Consider the following 23348-nt stretch of genomic DNA (forward strand, 5'->3'; position numbering starts at 1 on the left):
CAGCTTAAGCGGGGTGTTTGGCTACGAACAGTGGCATTTAGTATTGGGGGTGCTGATTAGATCTGGTCTCGCGGGAGCGAGTGTTACGCTCTGCAGAGGCATCTGTGGATATCCTAACATCAAGACATTCCAGAAGATCCCTGCCCAGTAGCTTGGTGCTAATATTAGCTACCAAAGGGCGGAAGTGTCCGGTAGAACCTTCCGGGTCTTCCCACATGAGCGAATCTCGTGTGCGAAATGATGGGGTCACCCCTCCTACTCCATGTATACTGGGACCAGGGAGGAGTTCCCATTCTTGGGGAACCTCTGCTTGCCTTAAAATTATCTTTTCTGCTCCCTTGTCAATCAAACATTTAAAAGGAATATTGCCAATCCTTACTGTCATAGAAGGGTGACCTCATTCTAAAACAGGAGTGGTCCACAAAATCTCAGGCCCCGAATTTGTACCATTCAGGGGTGTGCCATCTTTATGAAATTTGGACCAACAATCTCTCTTCCAGTGAAACCCTTTACGGCATCTGGGACACACCGTACGTGGCTTCTGGCTCCCTAACTGAAAGCGGGGCTGCCCTGACTGGAGGCAGGGTTGCCCTGACTGGAGGCGTGGTCGCAGCTTATCAGGACATTGGTTATGCCAATGTCCTTGGCGACCACACTGAAAGCAGGCCCCGTTTTGATTACGTGGGGTAACTGCATAAACCTGTGTCATAGCGGGTGCCCCATAATTGCCTGATATAAGTTCCTGTGTCGCTAAAATCCAATTATCTGGGTGTAGGTGTTTAAGACTAAGGCATGCCTGACGGAATTGTGATATCGTGCCATCCCAGACAATAGAACACAGGAGGAAAGAGAGGATTTCAGGATTATAAATCTTTCTCTCTAAGGTTTGCCTCACCCTTGAGATGAAATTTGCTAAGGATTCATCAGTGTTTTGGCGAAGAGAGTTAATAGGGACTGAGGAATCTACATTGGTTGGGGTCACCCTTTCCCATGCTTGTGTTGTGCAGATGCATACCTGTTCAAAATAAGCTAAGTTGGAAACTTAGCTTCTGCCTGCTGAGTTCCAGATTCAAACGCTCCTGCTCCAAACAAAGCATCAAAATTCCATTCTACCTGTTTATTACTATTTTCCTGCGATTGTCTAGAGCATTCGTCACGGAAGCATGACTTCCATTGTAGGTAGAGGGGGTCTGGGAGTGCAGCACAAGCCAGGTCTTTCCAGTCCTGGGGGGTGTTAAGGTGCTGGTAAAAACTCCTTAAAATGGACTTGGTCCATGGAGCATGAAATCCATCCTCCTTCATGGCTTGTCTGAGTTCCCTGAGATCTTTGGAGGAGTATGGATGCCACACCTGAGGATTTTGTCTAGTTAGGGCCACATTTACCGGGAAGGTGTGGATTTGGTTCGATGACACTGGGGAGAGACTACGGAAGTGGAAGGTGCTTTGGAAACTGCTTTAGTGGCAGGGAAAACTGAACACTTATCTACAGGGACGGAGCTCTCGGGGTGGACTGCACATGGTTTAAAGTCCTTAAATGCTGATAAAATATCCTTTAACTCTTGTATCTCAGCCACAAGGTCTCTTAATGATGATGTATCAGCAGGGGGCGGGGTCAGAGAACGAGAAGCCTCAGAGGAAGCCAAAACCGGGGCAGTAGGAGGAGGGGCTAGAGAACCGGAAGCCTCAGGGGAAGCAGAAGGTGGGGCCAGAGAAGCGGAAGCCTCAGGAGAATCTGAACCCGGGGCAGCCAGGGGGCGGGGTCAGAGGAGGAGCTTCCGAACACATGTACATGTCTGTGGGAACAGAATTTTTGGGTCTAGCCTCAGATCGCTTAGGGCGTCTAAGTCTTAAGCACATGTGCTTTAACTCTCGTATCTCAGCCTCAAGGTCACTTATCCTCATGGCAGACCACGTTGTACATATCTTGTAAGGGGCAATTATAGCTATGAGAACCCACAGTGTAGTGAAAATTAAAGTGTCTCTGAGAGCGAGAACCTGTCCTGGGAGAGAAGGAAATAATGTCTGGGGCACCTCCTCATAAAACGGAAAAAATCCCATAGTGGAGGGAAACGCAGGGCCACAGAGTCAGGCGGCTGCCACTTACCTGTGTCTGGGCGGCTTTTCTGAACCTCAGGCTGGGCGTGAGTGTGGGACATGTCGGGCGCCAGATGTCGTTTTGTGTGGGCCGCGGAGAAGAGAGAGAGGGGGTCTGGAGCGAAGAGGAAACGCAAATCTTTATTTGCGCTGGCACCTCAGAGTTGGGTGCTAGAGAAACAGGTTGGGCCACATGGAGGTAGCGAAAATGGCCGCCTCACGCAGTAACCATTCCTGCGTCTGAACACCGGAGTGAAGCACTGGCAAGAAAACAAGGTGCGGAAGAAGAAGGGCTTTTATAGGAGCAGCTTTCGAGAGAATGGGAAGGGGGAGGAGTAACCATAGCACTTCAGGATAGGATAATAACTCTCATGAGACTGGGAGGGGGGAGGAGTAACCAAAGCACTCCAAATATCGCGGGGAAATAGACAATGCCCTGAGGGCACAACATGGCGAAACAGGCACTCCAAGAATGTCCCAACTCTCAGGGGAATTAGCAGTAGCCTGAGGGGACAACATGGCAGATGTGACTGCATTGGCACAATTTCCCAGCAGGTGCATTGTTCTTAACAGCTGCATAGTATTCCATTGTGTATATATACTACAGATTTCTCAGCCACTCATCTGTTGTTGGGCACCTGGGTTGCTTCCAGGTTTTAGCTATTATGAATTGTGTTGCTATGAACATATCTTTTTGGTCGCATGTTATGGAGTCCTGGGAGTATATCCCTAGGAGAGGAATTACTGGGTCATGTGGAAGGTCCATGTCTCGCCTTGTGAGAGTTCTCCATTCTGCTCTCCACAGAGGTTGGACCAATTTACATTCCTCCCGTTGGTGCAGAAGGGTTCCTCTGTCCCCACAGCCTCTCCAGCATTTGTTGCTGCTGTCCTTTCAACTACCATGTTCCAGATGCTAGCATGATGCCAACCAGACTTCCCTGGACAGACAACCCCACCAATGTGTCCTGGAACTCTAATTCCCCAGAACCCTGCCCCACTAGGGAAAGAGAGAGGCAGACTTGGAGTATGAATTGACCTGTCAATGCCCATGTTCAATGGGGAAGCAATTACAGAAGCCAAACCTTCAACCTTCTGCATCCCACTATGACCTTGGGCCCATACTCCTAGAGGGTTAAAGAATAGGAAAGCTATCAAAGGAGGGGATGGGGTACAGAGTTCTGGTGGTGGGAATTGTGTGGAGTTGTACCACTCTTATCCTATGGTTTTGTCAGTGTTTCCCTTTTACAAATAAAATTTTTTTTTAAAGAATAACAATATAACAGATTATGTAGTAAAACAAATAAACAAACAGGTATTAGGTTAGCACTGGGGAACATTTCTAACCACTGGAGATCAGTCTCTGATAGCATAGCAGCCATTCTTTGTTTGCTTTAAAGTTGCTCAGCTTTGTAGGTTACTGTTTATAAGTTATGTATATTTTAATAAGTCACTGGAAACAGCAGTTAAACACCGTGGAGTTTGAGGAGAGAGACCCAGAGGGAGCTGACCTCATATAGTTTGGGTCATGCGAAGTGCAAGTTCTTTTGTTTATCAAAATGGTACATCTTTGGAAAAGAGTTAACTCTACATCTAAATTACACAGTAACGTCAAGCCTTTTGTCTCTTCAGAGTTCTCCCACATGGCTCTTGAGGAGGACCAGAGCTGGCTTCACTGGGAGATTTGGGCACTGAAAGGCTCTGCAGAACTCATCCCTGGTTCCCCCAGACAAAGTCAAGAGAACACTGGGGGACAGACTTCAACTGATGGCTGCTGTGTCACCCCAGAGTTGTCAGTTTCCCATGCCTCCCCCATGCCCGCCCACCACAAAGCCCTAGCACTTCTGGTCCCCTTAGACAGTCCATGGCTCCCCTGCACGCTCTTTCCCCCCCATCTCCATCTCCGTGGCCTGTATTGGGAAGTCAAAAGATATTCTAACCCAGTGTCATCACCCAGATGAGCACTAGCACTGTCCACCTGATAACACTATGGGCAGTGTGTGGCCCAGCCCCCCTCACTGCTCATAGAATTGGTGGTGTGACCTTTTCAGAAAAGAACTGGAAGCAGGTGGCTTTTGTAGTCAGTGTCTTCCTCCTGAGAATTTTTGTATCCTTAGGTAGAACAATTTGGCCAAGGCCCAGCAGTTGGGTATAGAACAGTGCTTGGAGCAATAGAGAAGCTCTTGAAGCTGCATCGCGGTTCAAGGACAGGCTGACAGCAGGGAAAGGCCTTTGTAACGATGCCTGACATTCATCAAACCTAACTCGTGCACATTACAAGCATTTCATTTAATACTAACAATTCTCATATAAAGATCCCCTACAGGGGCCAGGTGGTAGCACACTGGGTTAAGCACAGATAGTATGAAACGTAAGGAGCCACACAAGGATCCCAGTTTGAGCCCCCAGCTTCCCACCTGCAGGAGGGTTGCTTCACAAGTGGTAAAGCAGGTCTGCAGGTATCTATCTTTCTTTCTCCCTCTCTGTCTCCCCTCCCCTCTCAATTTCTCTATGTCCTATTCAATACAAAATGGTAAAAATGGCCAACAGAAGCAGTGGATTCATAGTGCTAACACCAATCCCCAGTGATAAATAACACTGGAGGTAATAATAATAATCCCCTACTACAGAGAAGGAGAGTGAAATCTAGACATTGGATAGCCTACCCACGGTCACCCTGCAGTAGAGTAGTGATTGGACTCAGGCATGTCCCCAGACTCCACTGTGCCATGTTCTCATGCCATTAATGTTGGGGAGAGGGAAGATTTGGGGCTATTCTTCTAAGTCAGGAGTGAGACATCCCTCCATTTATTTATGTGATACATCACCACCATGCTCCAATAAAGACATCTGTTCACAGACTTTAAAAATGGACCCAAGGTGGTCCAGGAGGTGGCACAGTGGATAAAGCATTGGACTCTCAAGCATGAAGTCTTGAGTTCAGTCCCCGACAGCAGATGTACCAGAGTGATATCTGATTCTTTCTCTCTCCTCCTGTCTTTCTCATGAATAAATAAATAAAATATTTTTTAAAAAATGGACCCAAGAACTGGACTTGGATGAACACTCATTGCCTTCCTGACTCTGGCCTCAGATGGAAGCAGAAGTCTTAACCAGAGTTGGCAGCTTCCGTCAGAGTGATCACTCCTACCCCAGGTGGGCAACAACCTGGATTTGAGCCCCACATCTGCACCGTGACTCCACTGGCAGCCTCCGCTGGTCCCAGGCACACCAGCACCACCTCCACCTCTTGCCCTGCACTGACACCCTGACTTTGGTTTTTCTCCTGTGGACCTGAATCACACTACCACACCATGTACACACTTTTCGTGACTTCCTTTCAGCACTCTCTGCCATTGTGCTGATAAAAATCCTAGGCTGACTCCCATGACACTCATCCATCTTCTGATCCACACAAACATCTTCACCAATAATCAATAACAAGCAGCTGCTCAGTAGCAGAGAGAAGCTCCCTGCACTTATGGGGCCCTGACAGCTCCCAGGCCGTCTGCACCTCCAGGAAGGAGGCCCCTGGGGTTTAGCTTGGACACTCCTGCTCCCATCTCCTACCTGATACCTGAATAACAGATTCTCCCATATGTAAACCCCCCAACACACACACACACACACACACACACACACACACACACACACACACACACACACACACACTGATTTTTTTTCTAAGAGATTGAGGGACATAGAAGCCTGTCATCCATCCAGCTTCTCACCTTCTTAGAGACTGAGGTGCTGAGCCCACAGAAAGGATCAGACTAAGAGCAGCAGAGGGACTTTTAACAGTAGATCATCTGGCCTAGCCCCAAGTAGCCTGTGTCTTCTCCCTCGTGCTTGGCTTTCCCCCTTGGCTGGACAGTCAGGTTTGTGTCTGAGCCAGGCAGGTGCTCCAGGCCAGGGAAATACACACATGGCAACCACATCATTGTGGTGAGACTTTGGGCTGCACAGTGACTGCTCACAGCACGCTTCCTTTATTCTTCCAGCCATGCATATTAGCACTGATGTTTCACTTTTCACTCTGGCATGAATATTCATGGATGTCAATCAAAAAAGAGATAGAAAGCAAGTGGAGAGGCACAATCCAAGGCTCAGAAGTGGCCAGGAGAGGGAGAACAGCCCTGCCAGGGAGGCAGCCAGAGAAGCTGAGTACGCACCTTTAGTCCACTAAGCTGCTTCTGCACAGAGGTGGGCTGTTCTCAAGGTTCTGAACTCTACTTGCCCTGTGGAAATCTCCCATCTACCCAGAAAGCAGAGGCCCAACCTGGGCCCCATATGGGCTGTTTACATCTTTAAATAGTATTATTTGAAGATAGAGGTTTTTTTTTTTTTCCTTTGATGGCCTGCCTCCGGGAGCCTCATCTTTCAAAGAAAGATGAATATCAGGTACTTCAATTTTCCCTGTTTGCTCTCAGTGCCACCATCGGCCAGATAGCCAGTGGGGCGTGAAGATCCTCCAACTCCTTTCAGGTGTCTTGGGTGATTCCCCTGGAGATCTGGGCAATAGGTTCTGGAGACAGTTCTGTGTCATTTTTGTGGGTAGGAAGCTGACTGCTGATGTGAGAGCTGGAGAGTTCCAATCTTTTTTTTTTATTTTTTAAAATATTTATTCCCTTTCATTGCTCTTGTTTTTTATTGTTGTTGTAGCTACTGTTGTTCTTGTTATTGATGTCATTGTTGTTGGATAGGACAGAGAGAAATGAAGAGAGGAGGGAAAGACAGAGGAGGAGAGAAAGATAGACACCTGCAGACCTGCTTCACCACTTGTGAAGTGATTCCCCTGCAGGTGGGGAGCTGGAGGCTTGAACTGGGATCCTTACGCTGGTCCTTGCGCTTTGTGCCACCTGCGCTTAACACACTGTTCTACCGCCCGACTCCCGGAGAGTTCTAGTCTTGGAAACTCCCTGGGACTAGGAGCTAGCTTACTCTGTGGGGTGTACACCTTCCTCAGTACCAAGCCCCCCACATGGAAGTACCATTGATGGTGGAGCAGTGCTGTGGTATGACACACCTCCCCAGCCCTCCCTTGTCCTCTTCCCCTCTCCTTTTTTCTCTCTCTGGCAAAGAATGAGAACGTTGGCTGAGAAGGCTTCTCAGCAGTGTCATTACCTCTTTGGAGAAGTAGCCTGCAGCCAGCTCTGAGATGAGAATTCTGAGTGTACGTCCATCAGAACTCCCAGTCCAGGGAACTCCACTTGAGCAACACACATGAGAAGCAGATCAGCTGCACCTCCTTCCCTTCGGTGACAAAGTGCATAATGAGAAAGGGGTGGTGTTCATGCCATGGAAGGTCCTGCGTAGTCACCAGAAGGCAGGCATGAAGTTTGAGTCTCCAGGGGAGCTCTAGAAGAGCCTGGCTGTTTTTCAGGGACCCAGATTTTGTGGGGCCACAGCTTGGGTCTTGTTGGTATGCTTCTAAATTCTGCTTCTAAGACCCCTTCTGTTGCATTACTTACGATGTGGTCTATTTACATAATCACTGTTTTACCTGGGTCCCGCCCTGTCTGCAGGGTATTGGTTTAATCCCCACTGGTTAGATGGAAGCTTTCTATGTTCTGTTGGCGCTCTTTTTTTGCTCCGCCCCCTCTCCTAGTCATTTCCTTTCCCTTGTCACTTCCAGTGAAGAGCTGCATAAAAGGCGATGTATCTGATTAATAAACGAGATACTGCTTCCCAGCTCAGTCATGAGTCCCTGGTCGTCTCTCTACCACCCGTGAAGCTAGCCCAGCCCAGCAAGGTCTGAAGACTTGTCTTTTAGGTCTGTGTGAGGACAGCCCTGAGGTGAGCAGCTCCTCAAAGCTGAGAACTAGAGGTGCAGGTAAAGCTGGGCATGACAGAGGATACTGGCCTCCCACCTGGATCTCAGGTCTGTGGTTGACCATAGCCTAGACAGTGATATAGAGGATGGGACAGTCAAAAAGAATAAACACCACCCATACATCCCCAGTACTCTGGAATCAGGCCCAGCAGCTCCTAGGTTGCTGTGAGGAGGAACGTTTGACTATTGTAGAGGCCTCTGCCAGCATGGATGTGGGTGGTTTTTTAAAGCCCTGGGAATGGTCTCTCATGCTCAGGAAAGTACCTTCCTATCTGTCAGGAAGCAGAGGATGTGGTCAGAGAGGAGGGGGCATTTAAGCAGTCTGGAGTCTGGCAGGGCATTTTGAGTTAAGGCCTAGTTTTAAACCTTGCTCCGTAATCAGGATGCAAACCCTCTAAGAATGGACACTGTGCCTGCACCAGGGCTGGGATTTTGCTGAGTGGGCTGACACTGCCCTGGATTCTCCCCTTCTGTTCTCTCTCTTCCTCCAACCCCAGGGCTTTAGGAGAAGCAGTGTGCCTGTACAACCTCTACCCATTGGAAGTTAGAGGGCTTCAGGGGGGTCACTGTGCCCCTTGGGTACTGAGATAGTAGGCTGCAGCCAGACAGAGCCTAGATTTGAATCCAGGGGTTCCCTTATTTGAGTGAAATGCTTCAACAAGTTTGTGCAACTGGGAATTGCCCCCTTTCTCTTAGAAGCGAGTCACAGAAAGTGAAAAAATTGCAATCCTTGATGCTGATATTGTCAGCTACAGGGATGAGTCCATTAGCTATGAGCTTTGGGTCCATGGTGGATTGTTTAAAAAGAAACCATTATTTATCACAGCAGTGAGAAGGACAGGTGGGTATACAAGATGATAACTTATCTAAACCTGTGTGTGATGGTTTAAGCAGGGTTGGCTCACACATCACTGATCTGAGAGGAGAGGGGCTTGGATGGAGAGTCCTTTCCTTCCTGCCTTGTAAATGGGGAGCCTGTGGTCTGCTAAATGTTACCTTGAGGCTGACCCCCCACCCCCACCATCCAGGATTGATTTCTGTGCTTCCTCCATTGTCCAGACCAGAGACTTCAAGGAGGCAGGAGTGAGACCAAGCTCTTCCTGCCTGTGGCACAGGAGAAAGTCAAGTGTGGAACTAGAGACTTGGCCTCAGATCCTGGCACGGCCCCTTGCCTTTGCTTTGCACTCACCATCTTCATGGTCATCCTTTCCCCGTGGAGTCACAAGGCAGGGCTCAGTGGCAGTCTGTCCTTCTCCACCCCCACCCCATGCAATTAACACTAACCTTAGTGGGTGAGACTGTGCTGCTACTACCCGTGGGTTATCTCACTTGGTCAGCACCCCATGGACACAGTGCTGGTGTGCCTGTTTTATAGATGGAGAAGTGTTTTATAGCTGCATAGAAAGACTTGTCTGGTTCACAGCTCAAAAGTGGGTATGGAAGGGGAGATAATGATAGAGGAGATGTGGGAGAAGCAATCCATGGCAGCAGGCTAAGACTGACATTAAATATGGGCACGTGCTCTTCTTCCTCCTCTTCCTTTCAGCATCAGAGCATGGGGTTGGGTATTATGTCCCAGTGAGAAGTGTGCTAAATCAAGTAATTAGACCTCCAGCTTGAACTTGAACCCAACAGGAGAAAAAGGTGGTCTCCAGAAAGGGCCCATTTCTTCCTGTGTCCTCAGTTCCTCTGTGTTTTCCAACTGCTGGGTTGGCTAGTGCTTAAGATTTAAACAATAGTTGTGATTGGGTAGAAATCCCATTTCTGTGATATACTGGGAATTCAGTGTGGCCTTTACATGTTCTTCCTTTGTCCTCCCTTCCACCTGAAATTTCCTTCCCAATACATTAGATTTCAGCCACCACCTCTTCCCAGCAGACAGACCTGACACCATACTTGGCCAAGAAAGTGGTGCTTACAATGGAATGCCTCTCACTGGTTGATGATGACAACACCAGCCCAACCAACTAGTGGACACCCCTCTGTGGGTCTCACAAATGCCTCTCTGAGCATCCTATTTCCAGTTGGACGAACCATGATTTTCTTTCACTTGTCTTGGTGTTACTTTATTTTCTTTTACCTGACTTTGGTTTTTTTTTCCCCCTTAAACCGTCAAAAAGCTCATCTTGAACTTTGTGACCTGATTCCCCCTCCTCCCATCCACCCCACATATCACATTTCACCCAAATTAACTGTGTTCATAAGTGGTGGGCACCTCTCCAGCTTTTGAAAAATGCATTCAGCCTCTTCTTTTCTTGTGCATCTCTTCTGCTTTGCCAGGTCAAGCTGGGAACTGCCTGACCTGAGGGAAGGGAGAGTAAAAGCCATCAGTGACTCAGATGGGGTGAGCTACCCCTGGTACGGGAATACCACAGAAACCGTGACCCTGGTTGGCCCCACCAACAAGATCTCCAGATTCTCCGTCAGCATGAACGACAACTTCTACCCCAGCGTGACCTGGGCTGTGCCCGTGAGTGACAGCAATGTGCCTCTGCTCACCAGGGTCAAGAGGGACCAGAGCTTCACCACCTGGCTGGTGGCCATGAACACCACCACCAAGGAGAAGATCATCCTGCAGACCATCAAGTGGCGGATGCGGGTGGACATTGAGGTGGATCCTCTGCAGCTTCTGGGACAGAGGGCCCGGCTGGTGGGCAGGACTCAGCAGGAGCAGCCCCGGATCCTGAGCCGGATGGAGCCCATCCCACCCAACGCCCTTGTGAAACCCAATGCCAATGATGCCCAAGTCCTCATGTGGCGGCCCAAACGAGGGCCGCCCTTGGTGGTGATTCCTCCTAAGTAGAAGCAAGACTGGCCTGATCACTGCTGAAGCTGGCATCGTGAACACATGCAAGGAGGTGGCCAGGGGTGGCCAGAGCCAAACTGAGTTTCTGAGCCAAAGTAGACCTCTGGGTTTGCCAGATCTTACAGCCACTTGTAGGGCTGCTCCATGGGTGGCAAAACCACAGTCCTTCAGAGAAGTACCTTTTTCCTTCTAGGAATAAAGAAATCACTGATTTGATAGACTTGCTCCTATTCCCATGCAAGTAGCCATATTTTAGAGCTGACCACGATGAATCTTTTATCTGAACTCTTGACCATTTCTTTCCTGTGAGATGCAGGGGATGGAAACGGAATTAAATAGTGCCTGTGGCAAACACTGCTTGCCAGCCAGTTATAAGTGAGATCGAGACTTCCTCACCAGATGTTTGTAAGGCAGTGCCACTGGGTGGATGCTGGGATGTGGGTGGAATTAGTCAGGTGAGGGAGAAAGTGGGCTATGGGGAGAGGAAAGAAGTGGTTATTAGAAGTCACTACTGGTGCACATACCAGTTGATCTGAGAAGATCAACACACTCCCTGGAATGAAAGGGAACCTTAGAAAATTGGGGACACGTCAGTATTTGCTCCAGTCTACAGGGAGCTGTCCGAGGTGCTGACAAGAACCATCCAATAGCAACTCTCAGTGGTTGCCTCTACCCACCTCTTTGCCAGAATTTCTTATTGAAGGGCTCCTTAATCACAGTATTTGAATGAATGATTCCTGCATTTGGAAAAGACTATGATGTTTGGGACTTTCATGTTTTCAATGAAACCCAAATTGTGGTTTTAATCTTTAAGTGCTTATTCTGTTCCCATTACCTGCCCTATGTTTCTAAGCCATTAATTGACGTAGGGAAACATTTTAAAAAATAAGAAGAGCATTTCCATTCCTTGTAAGTTTCTGAATGATTTGGACACCATGTGCAAATGTATGCATGTCCACACACATGCAGTCACACAGCGTGCATAGAGCATTATTACCAGCAGACTTGTCAGCAGTACTTGTTAAGGTCCTTGCATCCTTTGTGCACACACAGTATCTATACCATGTATCTTATGTGTTTATTTAGCTCCATGTTGCTGAAGCTGTTTCAACAGCTTAAGCATCTGAGTGAAAGTGCTTCGTAAGAATTAACACCAGAGCTCTTAATGCAGATCCCAACTACTCATGTTAAGAAAGCCCATTTTGATGAAATACAACCAATACACCTAAGAGCCTACATTTCTTTAGTATGACCGGTAGACAACTTTTAAAGTTTCCAGACTTTCCAGTAAATATTTTTCCAATTCATTTAACTTGAACCATCCCAATAAAAGAGCTTACTGATAACAGTTATGCAAAGAGACTTTCATGCCTGAGGCTCTCAAGTCCCAGGTTCAACCTCCCACACCACTATAAGCCAGAGCTGAGCAGTGCTCTGGTAAAAGAAAAAAAAAAAAAGCTTACCCTTTTATTCTCAATAATGCAAATGTTAAATAGGTAGTTCCTTGTTCAACACACTCAGGCAAAATAACCATAAAACTCTCACAGTGTCATCATAGATTTTTGGGATGAACACTGTAACACTGATCTTAATAAACATTTGCACATATTACTATATAAGTCACACTGCATAAATATTCAGTATATACTATCCATTTACATATAACATAATTATGATATCTACCTGCTTTCAGAGGCAAGAGAATTAAAGTTTTGAGCAACTATGCAGTCTCCTGGTTGGCCTCAAAGATGTTTTCTAGTAAAATGTGATTCTGCATGAGGAAAAGCAAGAGCAGAATTTACTTACTGTGCTTATTCAAAATACAGCTCAGTCTTAATTTCTTTCAGGCTTTACTTCCCAGGGAATGGTGCTTATTTACATGAGAGGGTTAACAGACCCATTCTAAATTATGTAGTGTTAACCTCACATCCCGCCCACGAGCTGTTCTCTTATAGATTAGTTATTGATGGCAAGTAGAGCTATTTATAACAGCACATTAATGACACACCAGTGACTCACAGAGGGCCTGCAAACATTCCATTTAGCAATAATTCAGCTGTTACATTTAGGTTCTTCTGTCCCTCCTGTGCTTCCTGGTTTTTATAGGAGAGGTAGCCCTAAGAGCTGACATAAAAAACTGCTTATTGTCCATGCTGACATCAGAGGTGGCAGCCTCTTCCTCTGATTGAATTAGAGGTCATCTTTATTGGATTCTGGGAAAACTGCTCTAACTCTGGAATATAATCATATAGCCCCATGTAAAGAAAACAAGTATTTAAAAGTCATAAATTATAACCATTAGTAAATTAATGAGAATAGAGTATTTACATCACAAAATCCTATATAAAAGTCATGTTTTAAAATTCCTTAACCTATGAATGCAAGATAAAACTTATACACACACACGTGTATGTATGTGTATTTATCCTCTTCAGATAGAGGCAGAGAAGGTAAACACACACACACACACACACACACTCAGAGAGAGAGAGAGAAAATATGAAAGAGGCCACAGCACTAAAGCTTCCTTCAATGTGGTGGAGACTGGGCTTGAACCTAGGTCGCACACATATCAAAGAAGTGCACTGTCCAAGTGAGTTATTTCATCAGCCCCACACTTATATTTTATATAGTACATATCATCCAAGGAAATATTGCGTTAATAAAGAGTGGCTCCACACAGCTAGACTCATTCCTGCTGATAACTCACATTTTTTCAGAGTTTTAAATGTACCACAGGCTAGTTTTCTGGAGAGTTATGTAAGGGCAATAGGAGGAAAAGAGATGAGAAAAATATACGTAGAAGTCAAAGCACTATGCAGATACATGCTGTGACTCTTGTAGGGGATGCTCTTGTAACTCTGATTGGGCCTCTTAGTTCTGAGGTCAGTCTAGGAGAATGTTCTGTTGCCTTGCAGCTGGGTGTTTTTATAGTAAACTGATCCCTTTAGATCATTACCTTCCAGCTTAGTCGGGATACTGCCAGTTGAAGGGCTCTGCAACTGGAGAATTCAACTTGAACTTGCCATTGGGCCTTTCTTCACTAGGAATTCCTTGGTCTGACACCAGAGGCTGGGGCTTAAAGTAAATTTTAGGTGGGCTCTGAATACACACATGCATGTGAGCAGCCATTTATTGGTGGCACAGGAGTTTTTAATTCAGATGTGAGAAAACTGTTGCACTAGCTCACAGATTTTCTTGTTGCCTTTCAGATTGATTTTATTTTGTAGTGTGAGATAATGACCTCAGGGCCTTGGTGCATGTGTCATACCGCAGAGTGACATGGATCCAACCTTTTCTTTCTTTTTCTTTTAATTCAGAAAATGGGAGACACCGAAGCACCACTCTGCCATCCATTTCCATCCAGGGAGCCCTCATGTGGTACTGGGGCTCAAGGCTCAGCCACATGTGGTAAGGCATGTATGTGCTCTACCAAGTGAGCTATCTTCTAGTCCCTCAGAACTTTTATTCCTTATCCCAGAGGAACTCAGGTCCAGTCTGATAACTTCTTTCTCTCATCAGGACCAGATCCTTGAGTGAACCCTGGGCCTCCCAAAGATGCTATCACAGCAGGTCACACTTGCTGAGATCCACAGTCCTTTCCTGGGTCCCAGCCAAAACACTGTCACCATTCCTGAGCCATCAGCCTCTATTGCTAGAGACAGCAGAAGCCATCCTTTAAAGAAGAGGCAGTCTTTGTGATTTAAAAAGCAAATGTCCCACACCCCCTTTCATTTGCGATGGCTGTTTGGAGATCATCTTGCTCTCATCTCAGGCCTCTGTAACCTAGCCCCTATCTCTGGCCCACATGTTTAAGACTAATCTCTCTTCCACTTTCTGTTCCAGGGCTGCTTTCCAGCTCCCTCCCTCCTGGTGCTAGGATTGACATATCATGAGTCAGAATCATGTTCTGAGCCGCCATTGTGAGCAATAAAGGAAAAGATCAGTGGCCCATTGGGGCTTACAAAAGGTTTTCACCTGCATCTTCTCCCCAGGCAGGAAGGTCGCATAATCACCACTGTTCCTATTCCCATTCCACAGACAAGAAATTGAGATCCAGAAGGGTCTTGTGGCCTTGCCATAGGCACTCAAGCAGAAAATGTCAGATGCCAGGATTCAGACGTGGCCATTGGCTCCCCGCCCCTGTGAATGCACTGTACCAGCTGCCCCCACAGCCCCCTGTGCCGAGGGCACAAAAGAGAAGGGAGGAGAGGAGCAAGCCGGCACGGTCGCCTACACAGCCATGTCATCCCTAAGTGCACATATTAAAAATAAGAAAATGGATGCTTTTCTTATGCAAAGAGTCTCAGAGTCCCTGGGGAGACTGGCCCAGGAAGAAGCCTGTCAGGCTGTATTGTGGGTGAACCGGCTGTCTTCCAGCCATGCTGGTAATTAGCCGAGTGGGAAATCAGCTCCCCTGGACTCAGAATCTCCACACTGCCAACTCCAGAGGGGGAGGGAAATATGCCTCCCACAGCTGAGTCCCAGCTGAGCAGGGAGGGCCTGGCCACCTCCAGCTGCTTGTGGGGGCAGCCCTTCAGGGCAGGGCACTGTGGAAACAATGTACACCAACCCCACTTGCCTTAGGGAAGGCTCCTGTTAGCATGGAGGGCACAATGAAGCACTGCCAAACCCTGCTCCTGGCTGAGCTGCAAAGATGTAAACACACACACATACACACACACACACACACAGGCCTATTGCACACACTTTTCAAGCTGAAAGGAAAATTAATCAAAAACCCAATGAACGCCTGAACTCTATAATTAAGCCAAATGATCCTGAGCTAGAAAGGAAACCGAGTGAGCAGACTCTGCCACAGATATTTTTACCCCAAGTCGTGCTGCCATTAATTACTTTTCAGATCTGGAGGACATTTGGAGCCAGTGTCCCTGGTAGGACATCTGCCTTCAGGATGCTTGCCAGACTTGCAAGCCAGGGGCTAAGTCAAGGTCATTTGGCCATTCTCAAATCCTTGTGGTGTTGCATTTGGGGGGCAGGGAGCACCACTACCTGCCCCTGGGATACCCCCTCCCACCTACTCAGCCTCCCAGCAGTTCCTGTGGGTGTACGATGCTGCAGGGCTGAGCTGGTGTCAGTAAACGTCATCCAAGTATGAAGTCTTGATATTGGCTTACTCTCTCTCTGTACTTTTATTATCAGTGACAGTCTCTCCTGTTTGATATAAGGGATGAAGTGATTACTTTATTGACAAATACTTTGTCATTTTATTCTCAACCATCCTACAGGATCCACTTTGAATCCCTTTCTGACAAATGAGTTTGAAGAAAAAAGGCTAAGTGGCCTTTCCAGTGTTGCACCCTACGCAGTGACTCCTCCCATTGAACAGTCTCTTCTTGTTGAGATGTAGGCTTTCTTCCTGCTCCTCCCCATCTTGCCCCTTTACCCCTGCTTCTCCCCGTCTTGCCTCTTCTACCCCTGCTCCTCCCTATTTTGTTTCTTCTAGCCATTTCTCCTCATCTTGCTCTATCTAGCCCAGCTCCCTTCATCTTGCCCCATCCCATTTTACTCCTTCCAGCCTTCCTCTTCTTCCTCTTCCTCCTCTTCCCTCTCTATCCTGTTCCTCCCAACATGTAGGCAGAATGTTAAAGGGAGTCTCACCAGGGCTGCCCTTGCTCAGCCTGGATGTGTTCTGAGACTGAATAAGCTCTTCTGAGGAGTCCAGGGTCAGCTGCCCTATGCTTCCTGTGATTCTCTTTGAGACATCCCTCACTGGAAGGGAGGTCCACCTGGGGGTCCCAAGGCTGGAAGACCTCAACGTGATCTGGACTTTCTGGGACCCAGTTGGTGAACTAGGCCTTGAGCAACCATTTCATTCTTTGGATCTCCGGTTCCTCCTTTGTTGGCAGAGCCTATGGTGCAGTCGACATCAGGCAGGAAAATGCAGGGGTTGGGGTGGGGGGGTCTGGAACTTCATTCAGAATGTCTGTGGTGCAGTAGATGTCAGGTACAGTTTTGCCTCATGTGAGGATGATTCAGTTAATGAGACTGGTTGTGTGACATCCTGATCAGGCCCAGGTGCAGAGAGTGTGGTGCCAGCTCGGTGTGTCTCATTACACTCATGAAGTCCACACAAATAACTCATTAACATTCTAGGGACTCATCTCTGCTGCTCAGTGAAGCATGATGGCACTGCCAGGTCCCAAGAACCATAGACCAGCTAGTCTCACCTTGAAGCCCACAGCCCTCTTTGGTGGTGGTGGGGGTGGGAAACTTGCTGAGGGAAGCTCAGCCCAGGTGAAGGGAGATGGTCTTTGATTGTCCCTTCCCTAGACAGGAAAGGAGTCCAGAAAGGAGGTCACTGTGTCACTGAGAAAGCAGCTGAAGGTGAAATGTGTAGCAGCAAAGAGGCTGCGTGTCAGAGCTGGGCCTGACTTAAAGACCCAGCAAAGTTTGCCTAGTTGAAGCCAGGCAGGGCAGTGCTATTTCTCCCACCACAGGCTCAGGCAAGGGCTACAGAGGGAGCTGCCACCACCCTTTATAATGACACATACTTCAGGCACCTGCCTGCACCCACCTGGTTTCTGCAGCCTCAGGACTTAGCTAGAACCTTCAATTTTAGTGGTTGCATTACAAACTAGAATCTTGGGGTGCAAATAAAATAAGAAAACACCTTCCTATGCAGCACAGCAGTTCCTCAGGCTGTCATCTCCTGGGACGTCCCTCTCTTTGCCCCTCCTCATGGACTAGCCATTCAGGCAGCCCAGGGACTGAGGTCCAAAGTCCCCTGCTCCATGCCCCAAATTGAGTCTATGCAGCCAGCCAGCACCCTTTCTGGAGGCTCTTTGGGGTGTCATGCCTGAAAAAATCCAGCAGCTTCATCACAGGGAACCAGGTGACACCAGCCCTTTGGGCAGCAGGCCTCCATCTCTGGGTCCTCAGTTGTCTGTCTTTGGCTAGCCAATAATGTGATTCAGTCCTCAAATGGTGGGTTTCTGGATCAGAAAAGCCCACAAGAAGGGGAAATAGACACTCAAATTGTAGGTCTGAGAAAGGGGGCTGGGACCTAACTGTATTAAGACCTCCTGGGGAGATATTTAGGAGGAGAGAGGGTTGGCCAGGGCCATCTGGGGCTGGAGGAGTCTGTGAGGAAATATCTGGCTGCAGCCTGGCCAGGCTGGGGTGAGCCCAGGGAGAGAAGTCATGGGGCTCAGGGCTACAGAATGCTAGGCTCAGTTCTGTGCACTCAGCCTGAGAGGGGACATTCCTTCTTCCCAGGACACCAGGTAGCCTCAATTGCCCCAGGCCTGCTTCACAGAGTGGTATCACTGGAAGGGAAGGCGGGGGCTGCTATGAGCTCCATTGCATCCTCTCTCCTCAACAAGCATTTCCACGGGGTGTCTGCTCCACCACAGGGAGAGGTGCTCATGGGAATTACTGGGGGTCATGTGTCCCAGAACCTTGGCATGTGCTCTCTCAGTTTTTACTCTCTCCTCATTTAGCCTGAGGTGGACATTGGTTTTCATCCCAAGGGGTCAGGTGAAAAAGTGGTATATTCTGTTTAGAGCCCCTCCCAGCAGACCTCCCAGGTAACCCTGCAGCCACTCCCATGTAGCACAAGGAGAAGGCCACTGGAACCTCTCCCATCTGCTCCTGTCCTGTCACTCCCACCCTCTAGGCCAGTTAGAATATTCCACACAGATGTGATTCAATGAAATGTTAATTGGAAAAGTAACAGGAAAGATAATACATGCACTTCAGGCTGAGAATGATTTCATTAAACTGGGCTTTGAAAGCAAGACAGCCAATTAAATTATTTCTCACTTCACTCCCTCACATACCAGAAACTATAGAAAGCTACTACTTCTAACTAATTAGGAGAGAAAGGAAGAAAAGAAGAAAGAAGGAAAGTAGAAAGAAAGAGAGATTAAGATTAAGAAAGGCCTTTTCATCTGCAGAGCAGAGGAAGAAGCCTAAGAACTGCCTCACCTACTTCTCTGTGCACAGCAAGCATGTATACAAACACACACACACACACACATATATATATACACATAATGCATATGTGTACACACACCAGCGTGCATGCACACACCCACACACATGAACACATACATCAAAAACTAAAGCCTCATCACTGTCTACACACCTCCTGAAACATCGAGGAGTACCTGCTCCCAAGATCCACTTGAGTGGGTGTGGCCATTGATGGGGGAACAGGGCCCCTGTTGGGAAAGAATAAGTAGCTGTAAACTCAGATTGTCTGCAGCCAGAGAGTCCCATGCCTGCTTCCCAACTGACTGGCTTTATTTGCAGTTCCCAATCTGGCCCACTGTCTTCTCACCTGTGAAATGGAGAGAAGTCCTATCCCAATGTCACTGGATATGGGAACAATGCCATTAAATAACAAGCTTATTGGACTTTACTCTCTTAAGAATTTGAGACTTCTTTCTTAAACTTTTTTATTCATTATTATCTTTATTTATTAGATAGAGACAGCCAGAAATCAAGAGGGAGGGGGTTAGTAGGGAGAGAGAGAGAGAGAGAGAGAGAGAGAGAGAGAGAGAGAGCTGCAGCCATGCTTCACCACTCGTAAAGCTTTCCCCCTGCAGGTGGGGACTGCGGACTTGAACCCGGGTCCTTGCGCATTGTAATACATGCGATCAACCAGGCGTGCCACCACCGGCCCCAAGACTTATTTTCTTCTGCATACCATAGCTAGACAGAAAATCTGGAAGTGCAGTCATGTTCATTTGTAATCGCAAAAATACGCACAGTGATAGTGCACTTATGTGTCTGAGAACCCCCCCCACCCCTACCCAAGGTCTCCTGTTTAATCCCCAGAACCACCGTATACTAGATCTAAGTGGTGTTCTAGTGTCACACTTGTGAAAATAAGTAAACCTTTTAAAAGATTAAAGAAAACCTGATTGAAAACTTCAAGTTGACTGATGGAGACTAAAGTGCAAAGACCGATGTGGATGCCGGAGGGCTACCGGCAATCTGCAGTTCTTACAAACCATGCGCCTCCAGGCACTGAGAAGCAGGGCCCCTGGGGACAGCTGACTCCTGAGGTTTCTGTGAAAAAAAAAAAAAGTCTTTTATGCCTTGTCATCTCCACCTACAGATGGTCCAAAATCCCTTAATATTCTTTTAGTTTTTAAAAATCCACAGCAAAGCTGTAGGGCCTCACTTCAGAGAAATACATGTGTGAGGGTGCAGGGAGCTAGTGTAGCAGTAGAGTGCAGGGCTTACAAGTGTGAGGTCCCAGTGGACTCCTCGCACTGCAAGTGCCAGTGCCCTGGTCTCTCTCACATAAAAATAAAAAGTAAGTGAATCTTTCAAAAGCAACAACGACAACGAAACACAAATAAGTACCCAGTGTTTTGAGTCAAATTCAGGGGCCTTCATCCCCTTGAGACCTATTTATGGAGACTAGGTTAGGAGCATCTACTCTTCAGGAATGACCTTGGGCCACTGTCTTAATGCCCCTTTTACTGATGTTTCCTTGTCCCCATGCAGGTCCCCTGGCAGGACAAGGCATGCCCAGCAAGCAGAACCACACTGTGGAGACTGACCAGGAAAGGATGCGGAAGCCTGCACAGCTGTTCTTATCAGAGGAGCACCATCCACCTGCTGCCCTCCCACTCCATGCACCCTCCCACCCCACCAAGGGCCACTGCACCTCCCCAAGTCTGGACAGGCAGGAGGAGTGGCCAAGGGAGGTTGGGGCGGATGTTCAAGTGCTAAGTTGCGTCTGTGTGTCTGTGTGTCTGTGTATGCAGATCGGCTCCATCCAGAGCTCAAGTTCTTCTCCCCCTCACCCTCTGACCCCTAAATTGAGCTGCCCAGGGAAGGAGCTGGTCAGTCTGGACTGGAAACACCTATCTTGACCCAGCCTTGCTTCCCAGTCAGCCTTCCCACTAGGCACTCTGAGCTGAGACATGGGGATCCTCCCTTCTCTGCGTCAGTGTTGATGCTCTTGGGATTACTCTGATCCTAGAGAGCCAGCCCATGTCCCCTGTGGAGACCAGGCTGGGTGTCTTCAGGTGACCAAGGGCAGAGAGTACTATCACCAGGATAAGTGCAGTGAGGGGAGAATCACTCTAAGGGGGCAAAAGTGGCATGCACCATTTAATTTACTGGTTAATTTATTGCTGATGGATGGATGGATGATGATGGTATGTGTCATTTATTATGCAGCAGAAAATCCAGTCCTATCTTGGAGGCTTCCTGTCACAGAATGTGTCTTCTTGATCCCTTAAAGCACAGTAAGTTATTCATTTTTGAAGCCACAGAAAAAGGGGTGCCTCTCCCTATACCCAGACATCTGCGCCCCTGCCAGATTGCCAACCAGCAGTGGGTTAGAAAGTGTCAGCTAGTGAAGCTACAAAGTCACACAGATTACTAGAAGCCTCCCTGTCCACACTGAAGCTGTCTGAGTCCTCCCCTCCCCATTCCCCAGTCCGGCCTTCCTGACTTCCTGTTCTTGGCTGGGAATGGCCTTCTGGAAAGCACGCAGTCTGATTCCTCCTGCTCTGGCTGTGTCTCCCAATGTCTCTCACACACCGTAGAATCACTCATGGAGCTTAAAGACCTGTCCACACCTGGTCCCCACTCCAGCTCATGAGAGTAAGAGTTCTGGGTGTAGAACCTGGGCACCTGTGATATAAACTTACCCAGATGATGCCACTGTGATAAGAAGGGGTGGGAGAAGCATGGCCTGTGTTTTCTCCCTCTGCCCCTCTTTACCCCCTGCCTCTTCAGCCATTTCTCCTTCAGAGTTTTCTCCCCTCCTAGACACATCTCAGCAGGTCAGTCAGTCCAGCACACTCCTGGAAAGCTGGCAGGCCCACTTCAATATCCCAAGGAGGCGTGGGGGGTTGGGGGGGGCTGTGCTATGTCTGGGGCTGCTTTCCCACCAGCCCGTTTCTCTGGGAGCAGAAACCTAGCCCTTTCCAGACTATCTCGCCTAGGTGGACCCCAGTCTCTTACCTTCCAAAGGCCTGATGGGCATTCTAGTGGCACATCTCCAATCCCCAACCCCAAAAGAAGACCTAGGCCTGAGAAGACATTTATGCCCTGAGACCTAGAAGCTTCTGCAGAGCCCCCTAAATTCCACAGTGGTCTGCCAATTTCTACCCCCATGCTAATTCTTCTCCCTACTCCTGGCCACAGCCCAATCCTACAAAGCAGATGAGAGACAGCTCTTGCTTCTCGCTTCTGAGGTCTCTGTGGTCCCAGTAAGCAGCACTAGATTTAGACCATCAGGATCCCTGGGCTTTGCTAATTCCCAGTGGACTCCCCAATTCTATATTTTCTGGCTGCAGAGGGTTCTGCAATAGAGACCATTGCACACATGCCTGGTCTGGGAACCAGTGATGTGGGGAGAGTTGCTTGCTTTGGTGGGGAGCGACGTGGGGAGGGTGGTCTTAGGTCACTTGCAGAGGGAAGGATGATTTTGCCCTCACACATGCAGCTGCCTGCTGTCCCCTCCCACCTTCCATGCCACACAACGGCTCCATTTCTCAGAATGTTCCCACCCTGTGACCCTTCTTTCAGTCAGTGGTGCTCAAGAGTGGAATATCCTCTCCCAGGTGATAATGTGTGTTCTCAGGACAGGAAGTGGTTCTCACACTGGGATTGCTCTTAAAACACAGCTGTGGGCCTGAGAGGGGAGACTCCATGGTCAGGAAGACTTGCAGAGCACCCCAAATCGCACAGCTGTCTCTGACACCTACCCTTCCTACTCACAGAAGCAGAGTAAGCACACTCACCTACTTCCTGTACTTTGAGACCCCTCCCTTATTCAGCCCTGTTTTTAAAAATAGAAGAGAAATGGAACCAGCTAAATGAATTGCAGCCTCACTGGGAGATGCAACCTATTTTCACCAGCCACCCTGTCCCCTTTGCAGCTGCTCCTTTGCTTTTCTGCCATGAGCACGAGGGGACTAGTGTCCTCCCCTCCCCTGTAGGCCTATTGTTTTGCTGTTCCCCAATGGGAGGAAATCATGCAGGGCTATGGTGTCACTGGGACAAGGAGTGGGTTGGAAATATGAGCGTGTTACTCTGAAGAAGGAGAAGCCAGGTATTCTGCTACGGTTCTGAGGACACCCCAGCCACTGGAGAGGTGACAGCTGGCTCTGCAGAGTGCCTTACAAATGACTTCAATTTGGAGATTCAGTCTTTGGATGTTCCATGAACTCAAAACACAAGTTGCATTTCACTTCTCTGGGATTACAACAAAACTCAATACAGTATGTATTCAACCACCACCACCAAGGAGCCTCTTTTTAATCTGGTCCTGACAGATGCAGTGTCTGATTGACTAGAAAGTCTGGGAAAAGGCCCCCCTCCCTGAGGTGGGGATCCACTCAAGGAACCGATGCAGGGGTCTTCTCAGCAAGGGAGATGGCAGGGAAGGGGACTACAGTCAGAAATGGTACAAAAGATAACTCGAGACCCAAAAAGCATGGCTGAGCATGAGAGAGGAAGAGAAAGGGTCCCTCCCTGTTCCCTGAAATGGCCTCTCCTAGTCTAGAACAGCTCTCTGTGTGTTGGGAAGGGGAAGCGGAAGACGCAGGGGAGAACATTCTAGAGCATAAGCAGTAGACCTAGCTCTGCCTCCCTAGAATGTCATGTCTGTTTTTCTCTTGC

General features: G+C 48.2%; 1 protein-coding gene across 2 annotated transcripts in view; it reads left to right on the forward strand.

The window, feature by feature from the left end:
- The window catches only part of FAM78B (family with sequence similarity 78 member B), a 49821-nt gene extending 26855 nt beyond the window's left edge, over positions 1–22966 (forward strand). The window contains exons 2-4 of one of the 2 annotated variants that reach the window (XM_060197892.1): positions 10205–11135; positions 20214–20962; positions 21157–22966. In XM_060197892.1, the coding sequence (XP_060053875.1) occupies positions 10205–10727 (523 nt within the window). In that variant the 3' untranslated portion in view covers positions 10728–11135; positions 20214–20962; positions 21157–22966. Of the gene's footprint in view, positions 1–10204; positions 11136–20213 lie in introns of both variants that reach the window. The other variant, XM_007525185.3, reaches the window with a different exon arrangement.
- The last annotated feature ends 382 nt before the right edge of the window (positions 22967–23348 follow it).

Source organism: Erinaceus europaeus, chromosome 9, assembly GCF_950295315.1.
Source record: "Erinaceus europaeus chromosome 9, mEriEur2.1, whole genome shotgun sequence".
NCBI lineage: Eukaryota > Metazoa > Chordata > Mammalia > Eulipotyphla > Erinaceidae > Erinaceus > Erinaceus europaeus.